Source organism: Panicum hallii, chromosome 4 (genome assembly GCF_002211085.1).
Source record: "Panicum hallii strain FIL2 chromosome 4, PHallii_v3.1, whole genome shotgun sequence".
Lineage (NCBI taxonomy): Eukaryota > Viridiplantae > Streptophyta > Magnoliopsida > Poales > Poaceae > Panicum > Panicum hallii.
Window position 1 is genome coordinate 5,794,776 of NC_038045.1, and position 21,904 is coordinate 5,816,679.

A 21,904-nucleotide genomic window follows, 5' to 3' on the forward strand; every position below is an offset into this window, starting at 1 on the left:
TGATGGACCGCTCAATGCAAGCACCAGCTGCAGGACGGAATCGTTATCCAAAGATTTCACCTCAGCTTCGACCTCTCTCTCCAGTGCCTTCTCCCTCTAATGATGACACCACGGTGACCAAGCATGCTTACACACACGACACATCTTATGTGTCGTCCAGCAGTCGATCTATCTGTCATCGTTGCCAGCATGTCATCCACGACCAAGAGCTGTCGCCTATGAGTGCCGAGCCCCCCCTGATTCAGTCACAGGCCGGCCGGGGTCATCGCCCTGCTCGTCCTTGTCACTGGCGTAGTAAGCAGTGTTTGTCGCGGATGTTAATTAGATATGATACTATATACTAGTATGATACAATGAAGGCATTATTAGTACTTATTTTCCACCTCTAAGCAAGATTGCTTAGGATGGATTAGCTAGGTCATCATGCACATGCCACGGGTGCACCCTCGCATCCGCAAGCACCAGGACAGCAACCTGCAACCCGTGCATCGATGGCACCGTCACCGCCGCTAGCTTCTAGCGGCTGTCCGCTTCCGCCCTGTCCGATTCGACCCCCCAGCCTTCCTTGCCGCTGCGTCGCCACCGGCATCCCGTGCCGCCATGCATGCGATGCGCGCACGACCCAGGACCGGCCACCTCGCCTCTCCCAGGCCGGCCGGTCGCCGTGTCGTCCGACTCATCAGGCGGCCGTTGTTAGGCCGACGGCGCAGAAAGGCCGGGCCGGGAGAAAGCTGGAGATCGATCAGAGGGTAGGCCGGGCCGGCCGGCCGGCGCGGGAGGGTTTCAATTGGGCACGCAGAGGCCACTGTTGGTGCACAGGGGCGCCTGCCCCGGCGCGGCGAGACAGCGCAGTTACTCCCCCGCGCCAGGGAGACGCCGGGCGCGCGTGGATCCGCGGCGCAATCATGCGCGCGCGCGGCCGTGCCTGGCTGGCCGGCCGCCGGCCTCCTGCCTTGGATCTCGGCGGCCAGGCCGGCCCCGGCGAGACTGTTGCCCGGATCGGCCGGGCTAGCCACATTGCTGCCAGCAGCAGCAGCAAAGCGATCGTTTCGTTGTTCGCAGTTGCATAGCAGGGGGGAGAGCAGGATCGATGGGTCACTCACTGTGGATGAACATGAGCATGCATGCCGGTGGCCACGTTGTTGCCGGCCGGGTCGTCAGCGCGAGCACCACCGCGTCCGCGTGCGCATTGAATTTCCGCCGGGGGAGCCGGCCTCTTATCCGAACCAGGTCGCCATCATGCGCGGCCGGGGCGTGGTGACCCATGTGTAGTGGCCATCAGAGCGTGCGGTGAGCCGGTGAGCAGCGCGGGCGTACGTGGGCGCGGCGGCGGCACGGGAACAGTCCGGTCGCTGCTGGATGCTGGTGAATCGTTGCTTGCATGCATGCACGGAGGGCACATTGCATCAGCCACCCCCTGTTCCCTGTTTTTGTTTTTCTCAAACCAGAGACAATAACAACCTTGCACGTAACAGTGCGAGTCTCGACTTGAACAATCAATCAGACTTGCTGTTTCTCCGAAAACGGAAAAGTTTTTTTTTAAAAAAAAGGAGAGGAGCAATTGTTGCTCATTAATCCTCAATGGCCCCTGGATCAGTTGTCATGGCTTGGTGTGATTCTAGACAGCTTGTTGGAAAGGCAGGCATCAAGTCGACATCGTGTACTCCTAATACCATTCATACACAGCAGCATCCTGCCTTCAGGTTGAGGTGGCTGAAATTTGGAATATTTCTCTGCTGCCTTTACGAGCCAGCCAAAGATCAACTAGCAAGCTAGCACTAGCAGCAAGGATGATCGACGCGTACTACGGATTGCTCGCCGGACTTGTTGCTGCAGACCAGCCGGCCCGGACAAAGGCCGTGGCCGGCAACGTCTTGGTATGAGTGGTGAGCTGTGCGGGATTCGCCGGCGCAGGCTGTCCCGGCCCGGCCCGGCCGTGCCGTCACTGTCAGCACCGCGGCGCGTACAAGTGCCGGATCGCGATCGCTGGGGCAAGAGCACCGGCGGCGCCTGCGCCCGAGACGAACGAATCTGGCGTACTGGCGCGTGTACGCAGCAGCGTGCACATTCGTCCGGTCGCGTGTGCTTTTGCTAGTGGGCCAGTGAATGACAATGGATCCCCGGGCACGGCTCAGGGCCGTCGTGTGACCTGCCTTGGCCCGGCCCAAAAGATGGGTGCTTCTCTTGCGCATCTGGCGACTGACCGGAGTACACCGGTACGAATAAACAGCATCGAAAACGATACCCGCGCAACAAAACGGCAATTCCACACACACTCCAGAGATAGCCTACACCGTCAATACCAGCATTACACATAAATATTCAATCTACAGAACATAGCTTCCTATATCTTAGCGCACGGTCTCAACAGCTTCACGGTGCTCCCACGGAAGCAGCAAGACCAGCAACCATAAAAATATCCTACCTTTTTCTTTCCTACAAGCAGCGTGGGCCAAAATTTGTGGAACCAACCAGGCTTACATCATGGGCTGCTCCACGCCAAGGTTCTGTAGCAAACCAAAGGTCCCCGTCCCCACCTTGGCTGGCTTCCCGAGGCAGACACTGGCCGAGGGGCACTCTAGTGAGTCCGCCTCCCCATGCGTGGCCGCATCGACGATGAACTTGGTCGCCGTCTCGAACGTCATCTTGCCAAACGGTGAGGTGCTCAACTGGCCCATCCCCAGCCTGTTCATGGGCCGGAACCCGCCGTCAAAGGTCATGAAGTCAGCGATCATGCTCAGGTGCCTCATGTCCACTTCGATGCCGTAGACGCCGAACACGCCACTCACTTCCTGGATGATGGTGGCCCGTGCAGCCTCCACCCCATATGTCTTCAGCATTGCATGGATGTCGTTTGACCTGATCTCATTGATGCTGATGTAGTCTGTAAGGTTCCAGAAAAGTTCAAAGTTCACTCCGGACGTTTCCAGATACATAGGAGGGCTATCATCCCTTGGCAAGACTGAACATTGGTCAATGTTATCGCAGGCCTTCACAAAAATAGTCCTAGCTGTCTTCTGGGCAATCTGAACAAGGAAATAAAAACAGCCATTAAAAATCGCTATAATTACACTCCATCCCAGGTAATATATTGTGCCAACAAGGGGTAATATTGATGCTGTCTGGCAAGGTTCCAAAAAGCTCTAGGTCAACAAGTAAACATAGATTAAACACGATTGTGCGTTTGTGGGTTCATTAATTGTTGCCATAATACATAGTAATTTTTGGATTTATAGTGGAAAAATAGACATACTTAAAAGATATTCTATTGTGTAATAGTTTATTGTTGTGTAACCATCCAAAGTGAAGCAACACATTCACTGCTTTAATAAAGATAAAAGGGAAAAAAGAAAAATGAAGGAAATTAGGAAGAGGTAGGCCATCAGCCATTCAGCCTGCTGTCTTCTGGCCCAGTCAGCCCACCACTTTCCCAAAGCTCCCTACCCCTTCGATCCGAACTCCATACATAACCCTTAGGTTTCATCACTGGCCGCCGCCGCAACTCTTCCTCCCTTCCCCCCTCGCCGCTCCACTCTCCTTGCAGGACAACAACAGTCCCCACTGATCACCATCTCACATCAGAGATTAGCAAAATGGACAGCCAGCATCCTCCTCTTCACTCTGGTATCCTTGGTTTCACCAGGAACCACCTCCATTGATACAGCTGCCACTCAAATGCACGGCCTGTGCCATGGCCGCTTCATCTGCGGCGTCAGCCGTCTCTCTCATCCCTCTGCCACATTCCCTTCCTTTCCTATCCTCTCAGCCATGCTCCCACACTCTTTTTTCTGTGCTCCCACCTGCCCGCCAGCACTCGCACAGGATGGGACTCTTTTACTAGCGTGAATATTTTAGTTTTCAATAGTGATGTGCTCCCTCTGTTTTTTTTACATGTCACATTAGGTTTGTCCTAAGTCAAATTTGTCCAACTTTGACCAAGTTATAGAAAAATATAACATCTAGAATACCAAATTTGCTTCATGAAATCCATTATGGAATATATTTTGATAGGGCATATGTTTGGTAGTATAGATGTTATATTTATCTTATAAACTTGGTCAAATTTGGATAAGTTTGACTTAGGACAAAACTAATGTGACATGTAAAAAAACAGGGAGTAGATATTCCTGAGAATTACAGCTTTGGCAGACATTGTATAAGATCACCATTTAAGTAAAAGGTAGTCAACTAAATGAAGGAAATATCTTGACTTTCACAGTAACTAGTAACAGAAATAAAATTGAAGTTTTCATGAGTATGAAGAAGTTACCTGTGCTAGTAAAATGTGAGGTTCATCATGAAAGGCGTAGTGAATCTCAAAATCCAAACCTTTGGATTCAACATGGACAGTCCGTTGTATTTTTTTCCCACGCTTATAAGTTATTTGATCCGGTTTACTCTCATCTGATTTACCATCAGTTTGCATTTTTTCTTGAAGTTTAGCTGCCTTGTGCTTATCTTTTGAATTTGCCCCCTTTTTGGAAGAATATGACACTTCGCCCACTGAAGTCATCTCAGACTTTGAGGTTTTGTGTTCTTCCTCAGCCTCTTGCAAATCGTCACCTGACTCAGCAGGATCCTCCTCACTCTGACGTTTAATGTTGGTCACTTCCTCAGATTCACTATCTATTTCCCCTTCGTTTTCAGTATCATCATCATACTCCATCTCATCTTTCTCTTGTCGTTTCCTCTTTTCTGCATCAGCTCCCAAATCATCTTCATCATCATTTTCATCATCACCATCACTCATACCAGTGTCTTCACCATCAGCATGTCCACTTTCAGATTCTTCACCACCATCTGATAATGAGCCCTCTGTATCTTCTACCTTAACATCACGGATTTTATTAATTTTGCGTAGCAGATCTAGATGCTTATCAATTGCATGTTCCATTGCATCAACAAAAACTTTTCTCAAGGTTGTCTGACACTCATCTACAGTAAGATCCGATAGAGGGTAACGCTCCTGGGGGTAAAGTTTCATTTGTAGCTTGTACAGGGTCGAAACATGCCCATTATTGTTGTAAAAAGGAACTGTGCATACTTCAATTTTCTCCACTATATGAGCCACACAAACTCTTCTAAACTTTGCAGCCACCCGCTCAGCATCACCCCTAGACCTTCACATAAATAGCGAATGAAAGCCCATATCTTGAAAATTTAGTGCACATGAAGTTAGCAGTACATTTCGATGGAGATTACAATCATGTTTGGTAGGATATTAGGAAGACAAGCTTTGATACAGAGTTAAGCAAATGACAGCAGCAACCAAACTAAGAACACTAATTATCCAGAAAGTAACCACAAATAAAGCTCACCTAGTCTTTTCTTTAAGCAGAGGACACTTCATAAAAGGCGTACTAATATTAGCTGATGCAGTCATCAGAATTTCTTTTAAACGAGGTATACCAAGTGTTACATTCATCTCACCCCTTCCAGCAAGATGAAAAGTGTTGAGCCTGCAATGCATAGTAAACAATATTTGAGTTGTTTTATCACCAATTGAAATGTAACATAAATAAGCAGTGCAACAATACCCAAAAGAAAGAAAAAACTTCAGTCAGCACAAAATACTACTCCATCCCTTGCCCAATACAAGTCCACCCGTGAAAGGTCTAGCATAGACTGGAGAAATCAATATATGGGAACGTCAAGAAGTATATAAGAGAGCCCCTTACGTCATCTGCGTTGAAGGTTCTCCTATTGACTGAGCAGCAACCACACCAACAGCCTCACCTGGATCTACAAGACTATATATGTATTTGATTTTCAGTAACTTCAGTAGTTCCTCCTCATCAATGTCACAGCTTTTCTTTTCCTTTGATACCTGAAGAAACGTGGCTGCTTCATCACTCAACTTCTTAGGCAGTTCAGTAATGTAGCAATTAAAGTTTGGTAACTGCTCATTCTTTTCTCCTTTCTGGTCAAAGGATATCTGATTATGGCCACCTATCTTGTCAAGGACAACTTTTTTGTTCTGTAATTTGGATCAAATTAGCACACAATTAGAAAGACCACCAAACAAACCAAAGAGAGACATACTTCTAATTCAAGGTGGCTTATAGCTGAGTATTGAATGTCTTACATCAGCAAGTTCTTTGAACTTGTTGAGAAAGCTAGTTTTCAGCACGTCAACTCCATCTTCTCCATAGCAGAACTGTACAATTGATCCATCAACATCCCGTACAGTGTGATCGTATGAGACTTTCAACGATTCCAGACATTTAATAAGACAACGCTGAAGATATCCACTGCGGGATGTCTTGACTGCTGTGTCAACCAACCTACAAAGAACGCACAAATATTTAAATATTGTAAATCCTAAGCATATACGTGGCAGAAACATCCAGAATTTTGCATATCTTCTAATGGTAGGATTATCCTGTACTAGTTACAAATGAGTATGAAACTTATCATCTTTTAAAATATGACAATCATTTTGTCAAGAAGATGTAAATTCCTTTCATGGGCATCAAAACTCAGAATAAATAAAATATACTCGCCACAACATGCAAGTGGAGGTCATAACAGATTCATACGGCTTGCATCTTTGTTAGGACCAACCTACTTCAAATCCCAAATCAACCATCACCTCCACATACACCAAAAATAATGTAGTCAACCAATTCATATCCATACAGTTTATTGAGATGCACAACTGACGGATACCCACATTAGTTCAAACCTCAGCGTGAGTACGATGTCTATACAACCTTGAGATGCTACATCTAATGCTTGCTTGTACACCAATAAGCAAATGCAGTTCAGATGTAGGAAGAGCTATCGAGCATTGATGATCACCAATAGGTACACAAAGAAAGTAACCACAGTTTTTGGGCAAATACACATATCCCCAACTTACTATGGATACCCATGTGCACACCTTTTTTTTAAAAAAAAAAAGGTTTCCCTGCTTTTACTTTTACAAAAAGCATATAAATCCATGTGCAAACTAAAGGCTAGCCTGGAATTTATGAATTCAGGCACAAGTGTTCAAAGTCCAAACTGAATGAAACAGGGTATTGGTGGTTTATGGACCAAAAAAAAGCAGCATTTTTAAAACATTTTGGCATCTCACGGGCGGGTACAATTTATGTGGGAACTATGGATAATGAATGCTAATGTTTGCGCTAGGCCTGCAGACCCAAAAGCCAACCAGCGCTTTTCAAGCATTTTGGTACCACTGGTCCTGTGGAAGTTAAAGACGAACGGCTAACAAACCAACGGTGTGGAAAAGGCAGTGTCAGTACCTGCCTGTTTTATGGCTATCACAGGTTCCTGATATGCTGCATGCTTTTTTTAAGAAACCTAATGTGAGGACAGTACAGATGCAAATGTATGGTTATTATGTATCAGAAAAGAGTTAAGGAAAAATACCCCTCTCTGCCTGCCATACAGTGAAAGTAATACTCTTGAGGGCGCAAACCAGTTAAAAATCGATCACAGATGAAACCGCCAGCTCTTGAAGAAGTATCCCATGGCGGAAAGCATGGCAAAGTCTTCCCAGAAACCATCCGTGGAACACGCTTTCCTTCTAACGCTTGCTGGCCTAGCAATGATGATATTTGTGTCATGTTGACCTATCAAGACAAATAAAACAGTTCCATATTAGCCTCAATCTGCTTCCCAGGTAAATTAATAATGCAGTATATTAAGTTCTGACTGAAGAAAAACTTACCATGCCACCTTTAGCTCCAGTTGCAGTCATAAGGGAGAGACAATTTCCAGGAAAAGGCTTTTGTAGACCATAAGGCAATAATTTTTTATTGGCTACAGACGTTATTTCATTTAGTTCATTACTCATCATTCTGTCCAACTTAACTGTGGCAAATTCACCATTACTTCTTATAACTTTCTCCACCTCCATTCGCAATATCGGGTCTGTTTAAAAGTTAGCAAATAAACAATCAACATGTAGCTAAGGGTGCAAACAGAAAGGTAAATTCAATAAATCAACGATTTTATTGCATGCAAATGCCTTGTCTTGGTATAGCATTCCACGAACCTTCAAGACCCTCTTCAGTTCTTTGTGTAAATTTCTTGTGGACAATTTCACTACACTTTTCACTTTCAGCGAGAATTTCCATTCTAGTTTTGTTGGATTGTTGGCGTAGTAGCAGGTCATCTATCCCACAAGTAAACCCATGCAACTGAAAAATTTACAGTGACTTACTTCATCAATCACAATATCACAAACCAATAACAACTTTTGTGCTTGAAAGAAACAAAAAAAAACTGTGGAAGGCTCAAAGCAAAAAGGAAAATTAAGTGCACAACCACAAAACTGCTTAGAAAAAGGATGATACAAATTGGATAATATATTAGTCATCTTATCTTATGTGGAACTGCTGATCAGCACAAATGCACTCAAACTCAAAACAACATATGCATCACAAGATCATCCTCAACAGTGGGACCAAGAGATTTCATCCTACAAGATCCAATTGAGATCTGGTGTCAACAAATTTCGGTAGACCTGATAACAGTAGCATCTGATCTGATGATATTATGATTAAAATATATTCTGGTTACATCTTAAATATCATATATGGAATTACTCAGTAAGGTCTGTACCAGTAGACCATTCACATAGCTCAGACCTACTTCACCAGTGCAGCAGCTGGTACTGCATGATATGCCAAAAAAGGATGGAAGGACTAAGCAAAATCAGCAATTTACTAAAACAACTACAACCTCCATCCACAAATACAAGCACTCCTAGCATTTGAAATTTGTCCATGAAAATAAGCATTCATGGGATTTTTGTTCCATGTCATGCGCGTCAACAACTTTCCCTCTCAGCTCGCACCCCAGGCACTCAATAAGGCAGGCACATGCATGCTGTTAAGCGAAGCACATGCAGCAGTGATTCCTTCCTTTTAAATATGATATTAGTATTTTACTTCCAATCTTATTAATCTGTCCTAAAAATACCAGGAATGTTTATATTTGTGGATGGAGAACGTAGTATGCACTGATTGGGAAATACAAAATAAGTCAATTAAAGCTTTTGTGTCAGATAAGCAAAATTTTCCTATGTACAGAGTACACATATACTGGATATGCATCACTGCAAAAGTGACTTTTATGTGCTGCCATATGACTGTGCTCTAATTTGTTCAACGAGTGTAGTTTAAAATAACCAACCAGCTTGATGGTGATTCTTTCCAGTTAAAAGCAGTCTGAACCCTGAAACACACATCCAACCTCTTTCTTTTCCTTCCATAGTGGCCCCCATGGCCCATCTAGAAGTTTAATGTTGTGATACTAGATAACATATTTTGCGCCAAACAAATCAAGTTCCACATTTCCAAGGCAATTTGGATCTGTTCGAATGCCCGCTGGAGGCTGGTCTTGTTATTTGAAAAACAAAATAAAAAATAAATCAGCACCTCAAATTATGTCCTATGGCCAAACATACAGAGCACACTAAGCTTGGGCGCATAAATTCGGTAAATGCCTTAGTTGCGCAAAAGCATTCAATATAGAACATTTATAGTTTACTACTAGTGAATTTTCATGATATAAATGTTTTAGTTCAGTTAGACATTTAGGCAAGAGTAATAGAGTACACTTAAATTCGGTAAATGCCTTAGTTGCGCAAAAGCATTCAATATAGAACATTTATAGTTTACTACTAGTGAATTTTCATGATATAAATGTTTTAGTTCAGTTAGACATTTAGGCAAGAGTAATAGAGTACACTTAGAACTACTAAAGATGTAACTGGTGAATCACCCATAATAATTAAAAAAATGGTAGCCCTACTTCTCAATTTACCTGCAAGAAAAGCGTAAACAAGCGGCTGAATGTTGAGAGCAGTATTCCAGCTGTATCTGCACCATAGAATTCATGAACTGTATGAACTATGCCGTACTTCCCGAACTGGGCCTTATCTATCATGCCCTTTATGAGCTCATTACCACGAACATATAAAACCAGCTCAGAAATATCTTTTTTTATTTCTTCTTCTTCAGCAGAAGGGTCTTTATCCTTAGCATCATGGAGTTCTCCAGGGATTAGAAATTCTTTTGTTATTTTTCCCTTCTGCTCCACAGTAAATGGATGACGACCTTTTGTTAAATGATTCAAGATGGTTGTTATAACCTGTAAACAAAGAACATTTTTATGCAATTCCCAAGATTGAATCACAACATCAGCAGCAGAGAATTGTTATCAGAACTCAGAAATACCTAACCTGTTTTCCTGTCCATAAGGGCTTTGGTCTCAAAATAGCAGGAGGAACAAGTTCTAGTGCACCACCATCCTTAATAGCAGACACTTTTGTACCAGGTTGATGAGGGCCACAATTTGAGGGCATGCAAGACCCATAGACAAGCTGACTATATTCTTCACGGCTTAGAAGAGTGTCCTGTTTTGTCAGTAGTACAGCACCAACAATGTGGTCCTACAAAATGCAAAACAAAACAAGTTTAGCGTAAAAGAGAACAATAACTTTTTGTTAGTTACAGAAAAAGGAAAGAAAACATGGTTTTGTCTAGCTGGGAGAATTAGTTCGCTAATGAGGAAAGATGCATTTGACATTAAACTGCTGGATAAGCAAATTAAATGTGTATTCGATTATTACAGTACACAAAAGAATCAAGATATCACGATTCCGTCTGCATACTATACCTGTATGAGACCTCTGACAGCATCCCCACTCCTAGGACCAATGTATTGCTTGTTTGCGTCAACAATATTCATAGCCTCAGAACGAGATATTTCATCTTGTGGGAAGTGCACATTCATCTCATCTCCATCAAAATCAGCATTGTAGGTGCTAAAAAGAGACAGCAGGCAATTACACATGATATAGGCAAAAGGACACTGCAGCATGGATTAAAAAAAATCAATACCTGCAATTGGCATAGTGCATTCGTATCGTCTTTTCTCCAGGCAACACACGAACAAAATGAGCCATCATGCTGGGCTTGTGAAGAGTAGGCTTTGAATCACATGCAAGAAAAATGAGATTAGGGAAATAGGTGACCCATGAACTGGAAGATCCACATCATGGCTAATTGATAAAATTGAGTAATAGCTCTATCGCCCACAATGCCACTGTATTGTAGTATTGTACAGAATTATAATCAGTATGGTTAGGAGCACAATGGTGAGTCATTGCAAAACCAATACTCAGTCACTTCCCAATGTGTGCTTTAAAACATTTGGGAGAGCAGGCAAGAACTTGCCTGAACTCAGATATGTTAACATTGAATTCAGGTTTGATCTAAGTGTCAACTCATGATCATTATGGAATCACAACCTCTATCATGTATCACTTGTTACCTCTGCACCCTAACTTAGATTTGTCCTTTTATCTAGGCACATAGAATAAAGAATTATGCACCCCCTTTTAGAAGATTCTGCCCCCAACAATCATCCGTCCATTTCTATACCACTTCTAAGAATAAGCAAACATGGGTATCTGCATGCCTGAGCTGCGTATTAAAAACAAAACAACAAGTAATCGCAAACAAACACCACTTTGCTGAAATGGTGTCTCAATGGGAGTGGAGGAAGATTTCTTTTCAGACATTGCTGCTGAAGAATATGGAACTGCAATAATATCATACCTGCCTATTGACAAGTACAATGTCACCATCCTGAAGATGTCGATATACAACCTTGCTTTCAAATTCGCAATTAGGGTCTTTCCCTAGCTGAGAAATTGATCCTCTGGACGCAGGTAGCAGCTTAGAAATGGCACGGCGTTTGGCAGGAGCTGCCTGTAACTTATACATGTTATCATTGTCCCTGTAATGTGTTGCACCTGGGTGAACATCAGCACCATTTCTTACAGCTTCTTGTAGTTTTTTTGCATTCCAGGGTGTTACTTTCTGCGGAGAAAAAGATAACAATGTCAAAAATTATGAAAGTCACCCTAATTAACGATTCAAGGATAACAAGTTCCTGGAACGAGCAGCTAAACTTTAGTTATTAGTAGAAGAGTATTTGAAAGAAGAAAAGAAGATTATTCTAATATACAACAGTTTCTGCATTTGTTTTGTTATAGCTGTAGCATCTTGAAAAAAAATGGAAGTCTAGGAATTCAGTGTGATCCTAACGAAAAAAAGAAATCACTACACAAGCTACCAAAAGTGCAATAAAAGATCAAGTCCACATGTCTATCTGTACAAATACACCTGGTTGAAGAAATCTTACACTTATATGACTTGCATTGAGAAACCAACTAGTCTCAAGAGGCATTCGTATCTGGATCCGGTATTATTATATCTCAAGTCAGGTGACCCATAGGCAAATGGCTGGGGACCATTGCAGAGCAGTACAGCTTCACACTATGCTGCACTGCCAGAAGGATACAGTTCATATGCTACTGTAGTAAAGAAGCATCTAGGCCCCTAGTTGGTTGATTGATGATCAATTTCATTGAGAATATGAAGGAATGGTCCCAGCAAAATGGAAGTATTGCCAGAAAAGTAGCAATAAATCCAGGTTCTTGGAAATTCCTCAAGTCAAAGGTAAACTGAACAGTAAAGTCCACCGTCTGTCCTCAAACTTGTAAAGTTGTGTCATCCCAGTCCCCAAACTCACAAAATTAAGTTTGAGGACTGGCGGTGGACTTTACTCTAAATTGAAGGCTAATGATGCTGAAACATGAGAATCAAAGAAAAAAATTAGCATATGGTCATCACTCATCGACAGCGAAAGCCTTCATGACGTCAGTGATGTGTTATAGGGACATCTCATGATCTTGCTTCTAGAATACGTACATCATAACATCATACCTATCCAAGAGTTTGGATCACAGTCTAGGATGCTACAGCTTAAACTATTTTTAAGCCAGCTTTTCTCCTGCTGCCCACAGCCCCACACAAACCGTTTCCTTTAGAAGCTGCTAGATTAAAGCTGATGACCTTTGGCACACCTAGCTTTTCTACCGCTTCACCTGTGGGACTCACCTGTTATCAGCCCATAGCTCGCGGACGCAGACGCTGGGAAGGGCCGCCGGGCCAAAAGAAGAAGGGCTCGCCATCACCGTCACCATCACGAGGAAGGGATGCTGCACTAGAGGAGCAAGGGCTCACTGGGCCCATCCTAGCAATCACTGGACTATCTCGTCGTCAACAACGAGGCCGTCGGTCTCCATGGAGGGTCCCGATGATGGTGGAGGGGCCAATACACTCGAGGAAGGCCCTCCCTGTCCCTCAATGGTCCTGTAGTTTATCGTCCCCATCCCACCGCCATCGAACTAATCGAGAGTCCGCTGCCATGCGCTTACCCTCACCGGAACTAGGATCAGGGAGGGAATCGGGCTCAGGTCAACTGCTGCTCGTCGCCGTGCATCGGCACCTCGGCAGCGTGGTAGGGAGAGACGCAGGCGAGAAGCAGCGTGGGAGAGACGCGGTGAGGAGCAGCACAGGAAGAGAAGCGCGAGTGATGTGGAAAAATCTGGGGTTTTCTCCACTTCGCTAGTTAAAACGGGAGAAGCGCTTCTCGTAACAGCAGTAAATAAGCTAGGCCTTGGGAATCATCGTAGCTTAAAAAAAGCATAAGCTGCAAATAAGCCATGCCAAACAGAGAGACTGATTGACCAGTACTTTCAATTTGCTTGAGTGCCTCAGACTCAGACTAGCATATATTTCACTTTAGGGTTTGAAACCTTATATTTGATTTATTTGCATCCATAGAGAAAGATCATGCACTTTGACACTGTTGAAAATCATGCACTTTGACACTGTTGAACCCTTCGCCAGCTAATGCCAAAAAGCTGGACACACCACCTGGATGGTAAAGTCTTAACAAATCAGATGTTCAAGACCAACCGGGGCTAATTTTTTGAAGTTCTGTCCAGAAGAGCCAGAGCATTCCAGCCTGTCATTGAATGGGGTAATCAAAAGAACCAGTACCAATGTTTACCAGGTGCATAGAAGTTCTGAAGGTTTGGACTGGCTGATTATGTGTGTAACAGCTACTTCAGGAGCATTTAATGCACAGAACCAGATAGGTCATTGCACTAAAGAACAGGCTGTCTAAGTCGCAACTGGGTGGAACTCCTGAGTCCTGATATCAGCACATCAAAGTGCACAACATTCATTCTCGCTCATTAGGCTAAAAACTACTTTCGGCTCTGCAAAAAAAATCGTTAGACAAAAGTTTGAAACACCAGATAAAAATAAATAGGTTTCTTGCTAGCTGGATTTACCACTTAGATTACATATGGGTTCAAGGAAAATTGGTAAAGAAGTGATCGTAAAGGTGAAAGCAAGTTGTAGTTTTAAAAAAGGGGAGGAAGGGGGGGAGGGAGTCAAGACAAGTCAGAGCACAAACATAAACAAAGCAGTTCCAAATTTAATAATGTACAATAATTGACAGCTGGAGCACATACCTCAGGATACGTCAACCGTGTTGCAAAAACAGGAGGAATGCCAATTTCATTAACAGCCAAATACGGATCTGGAGATATAACAGATCGGCATGCATAATTAACCCTCTTCCCCATCATCTTCTGTCGAAGAACTCCTTCTTTCTTTTCTAATAATTGCCGTATACCATGAGCATTCTTCTCGCTTTTTGCTGTCGTCAACATAAACATTTAGCCATCAAACCTTTATAGTGGGTGAAGATGAAACAAGTCACGAACTCAAGATATTTAGCTTTAGAGCATAGAGTAGAGCAAAGACAATAAGATTATACCAAACCCAACCCTTCCCAAGGATGATTGCATCTTAAATGAACACACAAACTTATTTTCAAGCAGCTCTCAAATACCCTGAAGCTTTGGACTGAGGTGGTCCCTTGGCAAATAACATCAATAATTATCCACTACCACCCACAATTGAAAGAAAAGGCCTAGGACTGAGGCAATTCTTACATAATCCATACTGTCACGAACAGTCATGCAAGGCCAATCTACAGTAACAAGAAAAAAATAGCCCCCTCAGGACAGCACAAGTGACACTGTTTCAACAGGTGTTTATCGTGTAAGTTGACTTTACTAGTCCGAACAATTTAATTTCCAAATTCCAGTAGCATGCAGCATGAATGCACAACACCAGCTAGTATTATGTGCTGAGTCTTGATTGGAGTAGTCACCAAGGTTTAGAAAGAGAAAATACAGAGTATACTTGTTTTTTAGTGCTTACTGAGTATACTAAAGAAAAAGGCACCAGTCCAAATCATTAAGGAAAGAATACATCCTTACCGAGGCCTTTGCTACTATCATATAACACATTTACACTTCGTTGTAGATCCATCCATCTTCTAAGAACATCCATATGATTAGAACCGGCACTGTTATTCTGTAGCAAAAGATTGGCTTCTTGCACTTTACTTAGCAGAACATTTTGGGGATGTTCCATAATCTACAACAACACCTAAAAATGTCAGCTCAGAACAAAATTCAGTCGGTCAAATAACTGAGATACTTACTCCAAGACTAGAGCTAGTTGACGGACGGAATCTATTTGGCGCAACAAGTAGACTATTCAAGAAAAACATCTCATAGCCCCTTCTCTTTTCTGATACACTTAATGTATTCTGCTGGAAGTCACAAAGTAACATGCAGAACTTGGCTTCATTTTTCCACAAGTCCTTGAGAATAATTTCAACCTGATGCAGTTAATAAGAAAATGCTTAGCGATCTGCTTCCAAAGCTTGCATTTCCCTTTTAAACTCAAGAAACAACAAAATATACCTCTGTAGGCAATAGATGCTTCTTTCCTGATGATGCCACCATTTCTTTAATACTGTCATCAGAAAGGTGTCTACCTTCATTGATTGATCCTTTGGACTGAGGTGAAGTTGGTTTTTCGTCAAGACCAGAAACCCCAGTTTCCCCTGAGTTGGGAGCACTGCCATCTCCCTTAAGTTTAAAGTCGGCAATTGCATTTGCTCTTACAGCAGAAGCACTTCTGTCCTATAAATCAGAAGATGCAATCACAGGTAATGAAGAATCAGCAAATGCAATCTCATTAAGAATTTCAAATGAAAATTTAACATCCAGGTTAAAACCAACCATACCCAACACAAAACAAATATTGCTAATAAAGTCCTCTCTCCATGCACGTTGTTGAGAAGTTTCAGGGAATTTCATGTCAGTACTTGCCACTGAAAAACTAAACAATGCACAATATGCCACAGTGTGTGGTTGCCATGTGGGGCCCAGTCCACATGCCAGTGAGGCATTGGTGGTGTATGAACAACATAGAAGTTATGGGATGTCATCTAATGTTTGTGAGAAAGGCTTACACAAATACTTATGATGAGAAATCTACTAACTTTATATCCATGTGGTCCATCTAACCGCAGCTATAAGCATATCGATTTCCAGTACGTGTATACTAATGTTCAGTTGGGCATAAGCAGCTATTGCCTTTTTGGAGAACCGACATGGCATGAGCCAAGGAATTAGGACAGAGTGCTTGAGCGCTGCCGGTGAGTGAGGAGTGCAGTAGCTTGTGCTGTGGATAACGAGACAAGGCTGAGTACGGCGAGGCTTGTCGCCAGGCGCTCGGGCACTATTTCGCAACCGAGCTGTGTGCAGCCGTGCACTCCTCACGGTCATGTGTCTCCCTGGCCTGGTTATTTGAATTGTTCCCGGAGGGAGCGTACAGCTTAGGCTGGTGCTTCAAAGAAAATGGAGGCCTCCTAGCTATGGATGCATTCTTAGATCTTCAGTGATTTTGCTGAGTCAAGGGAGGAGGGGGGGGGGGGGGCAGTTTGGCCTCCACTAGGCTCCGCCCCTGCTCATGTTCTAAAACTCTGAAGTTTTTAATTATATAGGTTCTAAAACTAACACTTGAGAGATTAAGCAGGAGTGCTACGAGAGGAATAGATTAAAATACACATTGAAGGTTTTTTCTCTTAGCGACAATCTAGAGATTAAGTTGTGTAATGGCTAAAGATATGCAGAGCATTGGCATTTACAGTAGATAGAAGGTGGTTGAATGAATCAGTTTTAAAAAAGAGTGAAACAGTTGTCTAAGTTTCATAAACATGTTAGGTAACTGATCGTTATCTGCCCCAATTTAATCAGAAACATGGCAATTCAGCAAATACCAAACAAAATTAAATATCTAATTTTTTTTAATATGTTTACAGAAATTTGAACCAACAACTAAGCACTAACCGAAAATTGCTGAAATCATATATACCTTGACCAGCCAGCCAAATATAGGACTTGAGATTGATGGATTCTTCATGTCGCAGTTTGCACACTTCTTCGCTCTCTTTTTCATTATCTTGGAAAAAATAGACAAAATCTCTTTCAGTTGGATTGATGTCCAGGTTTTCTTGTCTTTCTCAGGAGATGATTTATCACCCGAAGTGGCCTCAGTAGTGTCTTCATCTTCCTCTGAAAGAGATGCTTCTTTACCTGAGTCTTCCAAATTTTTAGCGCGAGCAATATCACCCTTTACTAACAGTTCAAGTTCATTCACATATCTGTCAACCTAATAAAGTAAAATCACCATAAGATCACGTGGTGGCATGCAAAACCTTAGTACTTAATGAGAAAAACATGGACTCACCTGTTCCTTGTTCAAACGGAACTTGTGACAATGGAAACAAGTGGCATGGAGAAGGTTTGTCAGACTCATAAACAGCAAAGGGTTGAACAATGGTTTTGCCAACTCAATGTGGCCGAAGTGACCAGGGCAACGAGCAGAATGCTGACCACAACACTTGCATCTGGACATTAAATTTGGACATAGTCAGAATCTAGAAGCGTATTTTTACCCTCGTAAAAAAAATCAAGGGAGCACACCCGCAAGGTTTGCTTTAAATGTTCCCTTGGGTCACATAAATCAGTAAATGATAGCAAAACTGAATTCAATTACCAAAACGAGTAATAATGTCACTTCTATTGTTTGCCCAGATCTATACAACAGATACACCACAACCGTATTCCACAACACAGATTATGTTCTCCCCACTGCTGGATGCAAAAATTATGTATAGATACTCACTCTGTTTCACAAACTTGCCCGACCAGGCCTCAACTGACCCATATAAAAATGAAAAAGACACAAAATCTAAATAAATAATTAATGGAATCAGTTTACGCTTGGCCAACAAAATGGTTTGTCTAACCAATTTAGGGCACCAATTCTATGGTGGCTGTTCCCTTCACCAGCGGGAAGTGGAGCTCACATCTGCAGTGTTTGTCTTAACAACATCTAAGCATGTCATAATCTTGCAAGCTAAATAAGGTGTTAGTCAGTTCTAAGATGCACAGGCAATGCCATATGATTTAATTTCTGAAAAAAATATAGAAATTGGTATCAAAACACAAGAAAATACACCGTGTCGCTTCCTGATAAATTGATCCTTAAGACTCAGCACTGTAATTAAGATGCAAGTCTGGGAGCAAGATTTCTAAAGTTGGATAGGGAACTCACGTATCAGTATCATTGATGGGTCCCATTGCAGGATCAAGTAATCCACCTGGCACAGGATGGTTTTTGGCATCAAGGCGCTCTGACTTGGTGATCTTTTTAACACTGATCCTCTTAATTTCATCATCACTATAGAAGCTGAAGTGGATCGAATCCACTTCCTCTGATGCTGCCTGCTCAAGAAGTAAATAATATAACATCATAGACTGAATTATAAGGTAAGTACAAGACGCACAAATACAAGACACCATAGTGTGATATTCATAGTCTATAGAGACTGAAACAAGTGATTTGCTGCCAACATAATAGGAAAAGACAGAAAAAGAATAAAAGATGAGAAAATTTCTTCCGAAAATTGCTCAGCTTTCAATATCCAGTAATTGTTTGGAATGATGCAATACCTGCTATTTCAATTATAATGACATAAACAAATAAAAAATCTTACAGCAAGTAAAGAACAAAAAAGGGCAGCGACATGCAGTGAACAGGAAACTGAAAGCTAAAAGAACGAACCTGCACCAACCTTTCAAATAGCAGCTAAAACCAATATGGTACCAGGTCGAGAGGCTTAACAACAAGATAAATGTAAACAGCTTAAATTTTATATCAATTGCAAAAGTAACAGATCAAATACTCAAGTGCTAGGACAAGACCTTTGTTTTTCATTATATTAGCTACTGTTTAAGCGAACTGTAATGTAAATGTAACATAGGTAACAAAAGGTAGCACATCATATCTAGTAAAAAAAATATAGGCCTATCTCCATAACAGTTGATTGAAATTTGATTTATACATTAGTCACTTTTTTCTAACCGTTCAATCTAAATCCAATGTTTCAGATAGCGGGCCTCTTCATTTATGTCTTTCTTCTTCTTACCCGCTCTCCATTCCACACAACTCCGCTGCCCTGCATGCATGCGCAGTCCCCCTTTGCGTCGCTCCACCTCAGGTTCCAGTTGCCTCATCAGCGTCGAAGAAGAGCTAGCGAGACCCGCCGGCGCCATCCCCACCTCGAGCGCGCCTGCTCTCCTCCCTGACCACCCGGACTCGTCTTCCCAAGCTCTCCCACTGCCACCACCTCCCACCTGGCTCCACTAACCCTTCGATGCCCAATTGTCTGACGCCCCCCACCACCTCTACCACCCACCAGACAGCTTCCACCCCGGCAGCCAGTGCCCCTCCGCCTGCCACCACTGTGGGCCGGTGAGCCAGCACAGGCTTCCGCCACAGCCACCAGGATAGGGTAAACCTCCAAACCCTAACCCAAAATCCCCATCCCAATGTCAATTTTCTATTTTAAAATTTTGGTGACTTATGATAAGCAAGATTTCATTTACCACCTGTGAGTAAGGATTCAAAACTATGCATCACGTTAGATTTACGTCACGTGACATGAATTAACCGCCTAGCAGTGAAGAGGTTTTTATATCACCAAGCACGTCCATTTGGCAAAGGTTTCAAACCACTCACTCCTAACTAAATCATGAATGGAAAGCCTCCTAAGATGAACTTATCCTAGAGAATTGACAAGGGCACACTGGGAGACCAATTAGGAGGTTATCAAAGCGCAAGGCCCACCGCGACAACATGCTATTCCACTGCTGTGATGAAACTAAATCGTTCCCGGAGCACAAAACTGAACCTCAGAAGATGACAAGGACTTGTGAGTCCAGCTGATACTTGAAAATCATAGCTGCCGCGAGCTTAACCACTGTAGTATTATGAAGAAACCAGCGCAGGAGTGGGAGGGCCAGACACCAACCTCAATACCCCGCAAGTCGGCCATGCCAGACCCCGCGCGTGCGCCCTTCCTCCTCGCCGGATTCCCGAGGGCACGAGCAGGCCGAAACCTACAGGGACGGCAGCCGGAGCGTCTTCCGGAGGCGGCACCGCAGTGAGCTTCCTGTCGACCCGGGAGACCGGCGGCGTGGCGCGGGGAGAGCAGCGGCGGCGCTTTCGAGTCGGAGGCAGAGGCGTCGGGATTGAGGGAGGTAGTGGCGGCGGAGGCGGCGGGCTTACGCAGGGCCCCGCCGGAGGGACGTGGGCGGGCGAGAGGGACAGGGGGCCCGGCCGGAGAGCGGAGGGCGGCGCCGCCGCCGAGAGAGGGAGACAGAGGGTTTAGGGTTGAGGAGGCAGTGGCCCGGGGGTTTCGTACCGTCAAATTATTTGTGTTTTTGCGTGTGGCAGTGCGTGTAAATAGTTGTCTGTTTTAGTGGCTAACTGGCTGCTCCCCCTCCGTAACGGGCTAACGGCTGAGGGACTATTTAAGCGGTAAACAAAGACTGACCGACTATTTACCGTTTAGCGTCTAGAATAATATTGGGTATCATAACGTCTGCCCCGGCCAATCTTGCTGGAAGTTTTATGGCATTAAATTCTATGCCACATCATCAATCTTGCTAACATGGTAAGAAGAGAGAAGGAGGGGGTTTCATTAGATGAAATAGGAGTTTTATGCTCATGACACTCAGCATGTAGAGTTACCTAGTTTTCAGTTTTAATAATAGTACATGAAACTGTGTACTGAGATTGATATAAAGACGGTGGAGGTAGGGATGGCAACGGGCAAAATCTGCGCGGATATTAATTTTGTAAACCCGTACCCGCGTGCTAACACCCGTGACCGCACCCGCGCCCGCAACCCGCCATGGGCACGAAATGACGCCCGTATCCGCTATCCGCGGATATCCGCGTACCCGCGGGCACGCCCGTGTACCCGGGGGGGGCAAAGCCTGGCGCCTGGCTCTGGCTGCCTACCTGCACCGGCCGGGGGGCGGGAGGCCGGGCCTCAGCGGGGGCGGGAGCCGGCGCCGCCGCGAGGGGGGGGTGGGGCGGCGGAGGCCTGCGCCGGCCGGGCCGCGCCTCCAGCGGGCGGGGGGGCGGGCGCCCGAGGGGGGGGCGCCGGCGGGCGGAGCCGGGCCGGGGGGCGCGGCGGGCAGGGCCTGCCCTCAGCGCCGGGGATGGGGCCGCGGGGGCGGGGAGCTTGCGCCGCCGGCGGGCCGCGCGGGGGAGCTGGGGGCGGCCGGCGGGGCGCGCGGGGGGAGCTGGGGGCGGCCGGCGGGGCGTGCGGGCGGAGCTGGGGGCGGCCGGCGGGGCGCGCGGGCGGAGCTGGGGGGGAGGGCTTCGGCGGGCAGGAGGCGTAGCCCGGCCGGCGGGGCGGGCGGGGGGGAGGGGGCGCGGAGGTGGGGGGCGCGCGGAGCCGCGGAGGGGAGGGGGGGCGGCTGGACTGGCCGGGTGGGGAATCGGGGTTCGGGGAGCCTGTTTCAGAAACCCTAAAATTTATATATATATGAGTTATTCGGGCCCACATGTCAGCGGGTTTGCGGTTTGCGGATTCGGATATTAATTTTTCAAACCCGTTAGAAAATACCCGTTGGGTTTAGAGTTGTACCCGCGCCCGTACCCGCGGACACAGACTCGTACCCGTATCCGCGCCCGTCGGATTTAGTATCCGCGGGTACGCGGATATTTCGTACCCGTTGCCATCCTTAGGTGGAGGTGAGGCTGCTCAGGGGAGTCAAAGTTTGTATGGGAAGAAAGGA

At 44.8% G+C, this 21,904-nt stretch overlaps 1 protein-coding gene across 2 annotated transcripts; it reads right to left on the bottom strand.

Annotated features, from left to right (window-relative positions):
- Positions 1-2,223: 2,223 nt before the first annotated feature.
- LOC112888719 (DNA-directed RNA polymerase I subunit 1) lies at positions 2,224-20,512 on the bottom strand. 2 transcript variants are annotated; one of them, XM_025955020.1, is made up of 21 exons: positions 20,125-20,512; positions 18,366-18,535; positions 17,496-17,655; positions 17,121-17,417; positions 15,662-15,883; positions 15,397-15,576; positions 15,170-15,329; positions 14,354-14,541; positions 11,580-11,843; positions 10,860-10,948; positions 10,636-10,783; positions 10,199-10,408; positions 9,781-10,107; positions 8,006-8,150; positions 7,679-7,881; positions 7,378-7,580; positions 6,086-6,284; positions 5,679-5,977; positions 5,319-5,459; positions 4,271-5,114; positions 2,224-3,026 (listed from the first exon to the last, which is right to left on the bottom strand). In XM_025955020.1, exons 1-21 carry the CDS (start codon positions 20,146-20,148, stop codon positions 2,478-2,480), a joined length of 5,022 nt encoding a protein of 1,673 aa, XP_025810805.1. In that variant the 5' UTR covers positions 20,149-20,512; the 3' UTR covers positions 2,224-2,477. The 2 variants fall into 2 exon arrangements, with proteins under 2 accessions (XP_025810805.1, XP_025810804.1); XM_025955019.1 differs by having other exon boundaries at positions 2,251-3,026; positions 4,271-5,120.
- Between the last annotated feature and the right edge of the window lie 1,392 nt (positions 20,513-21,904).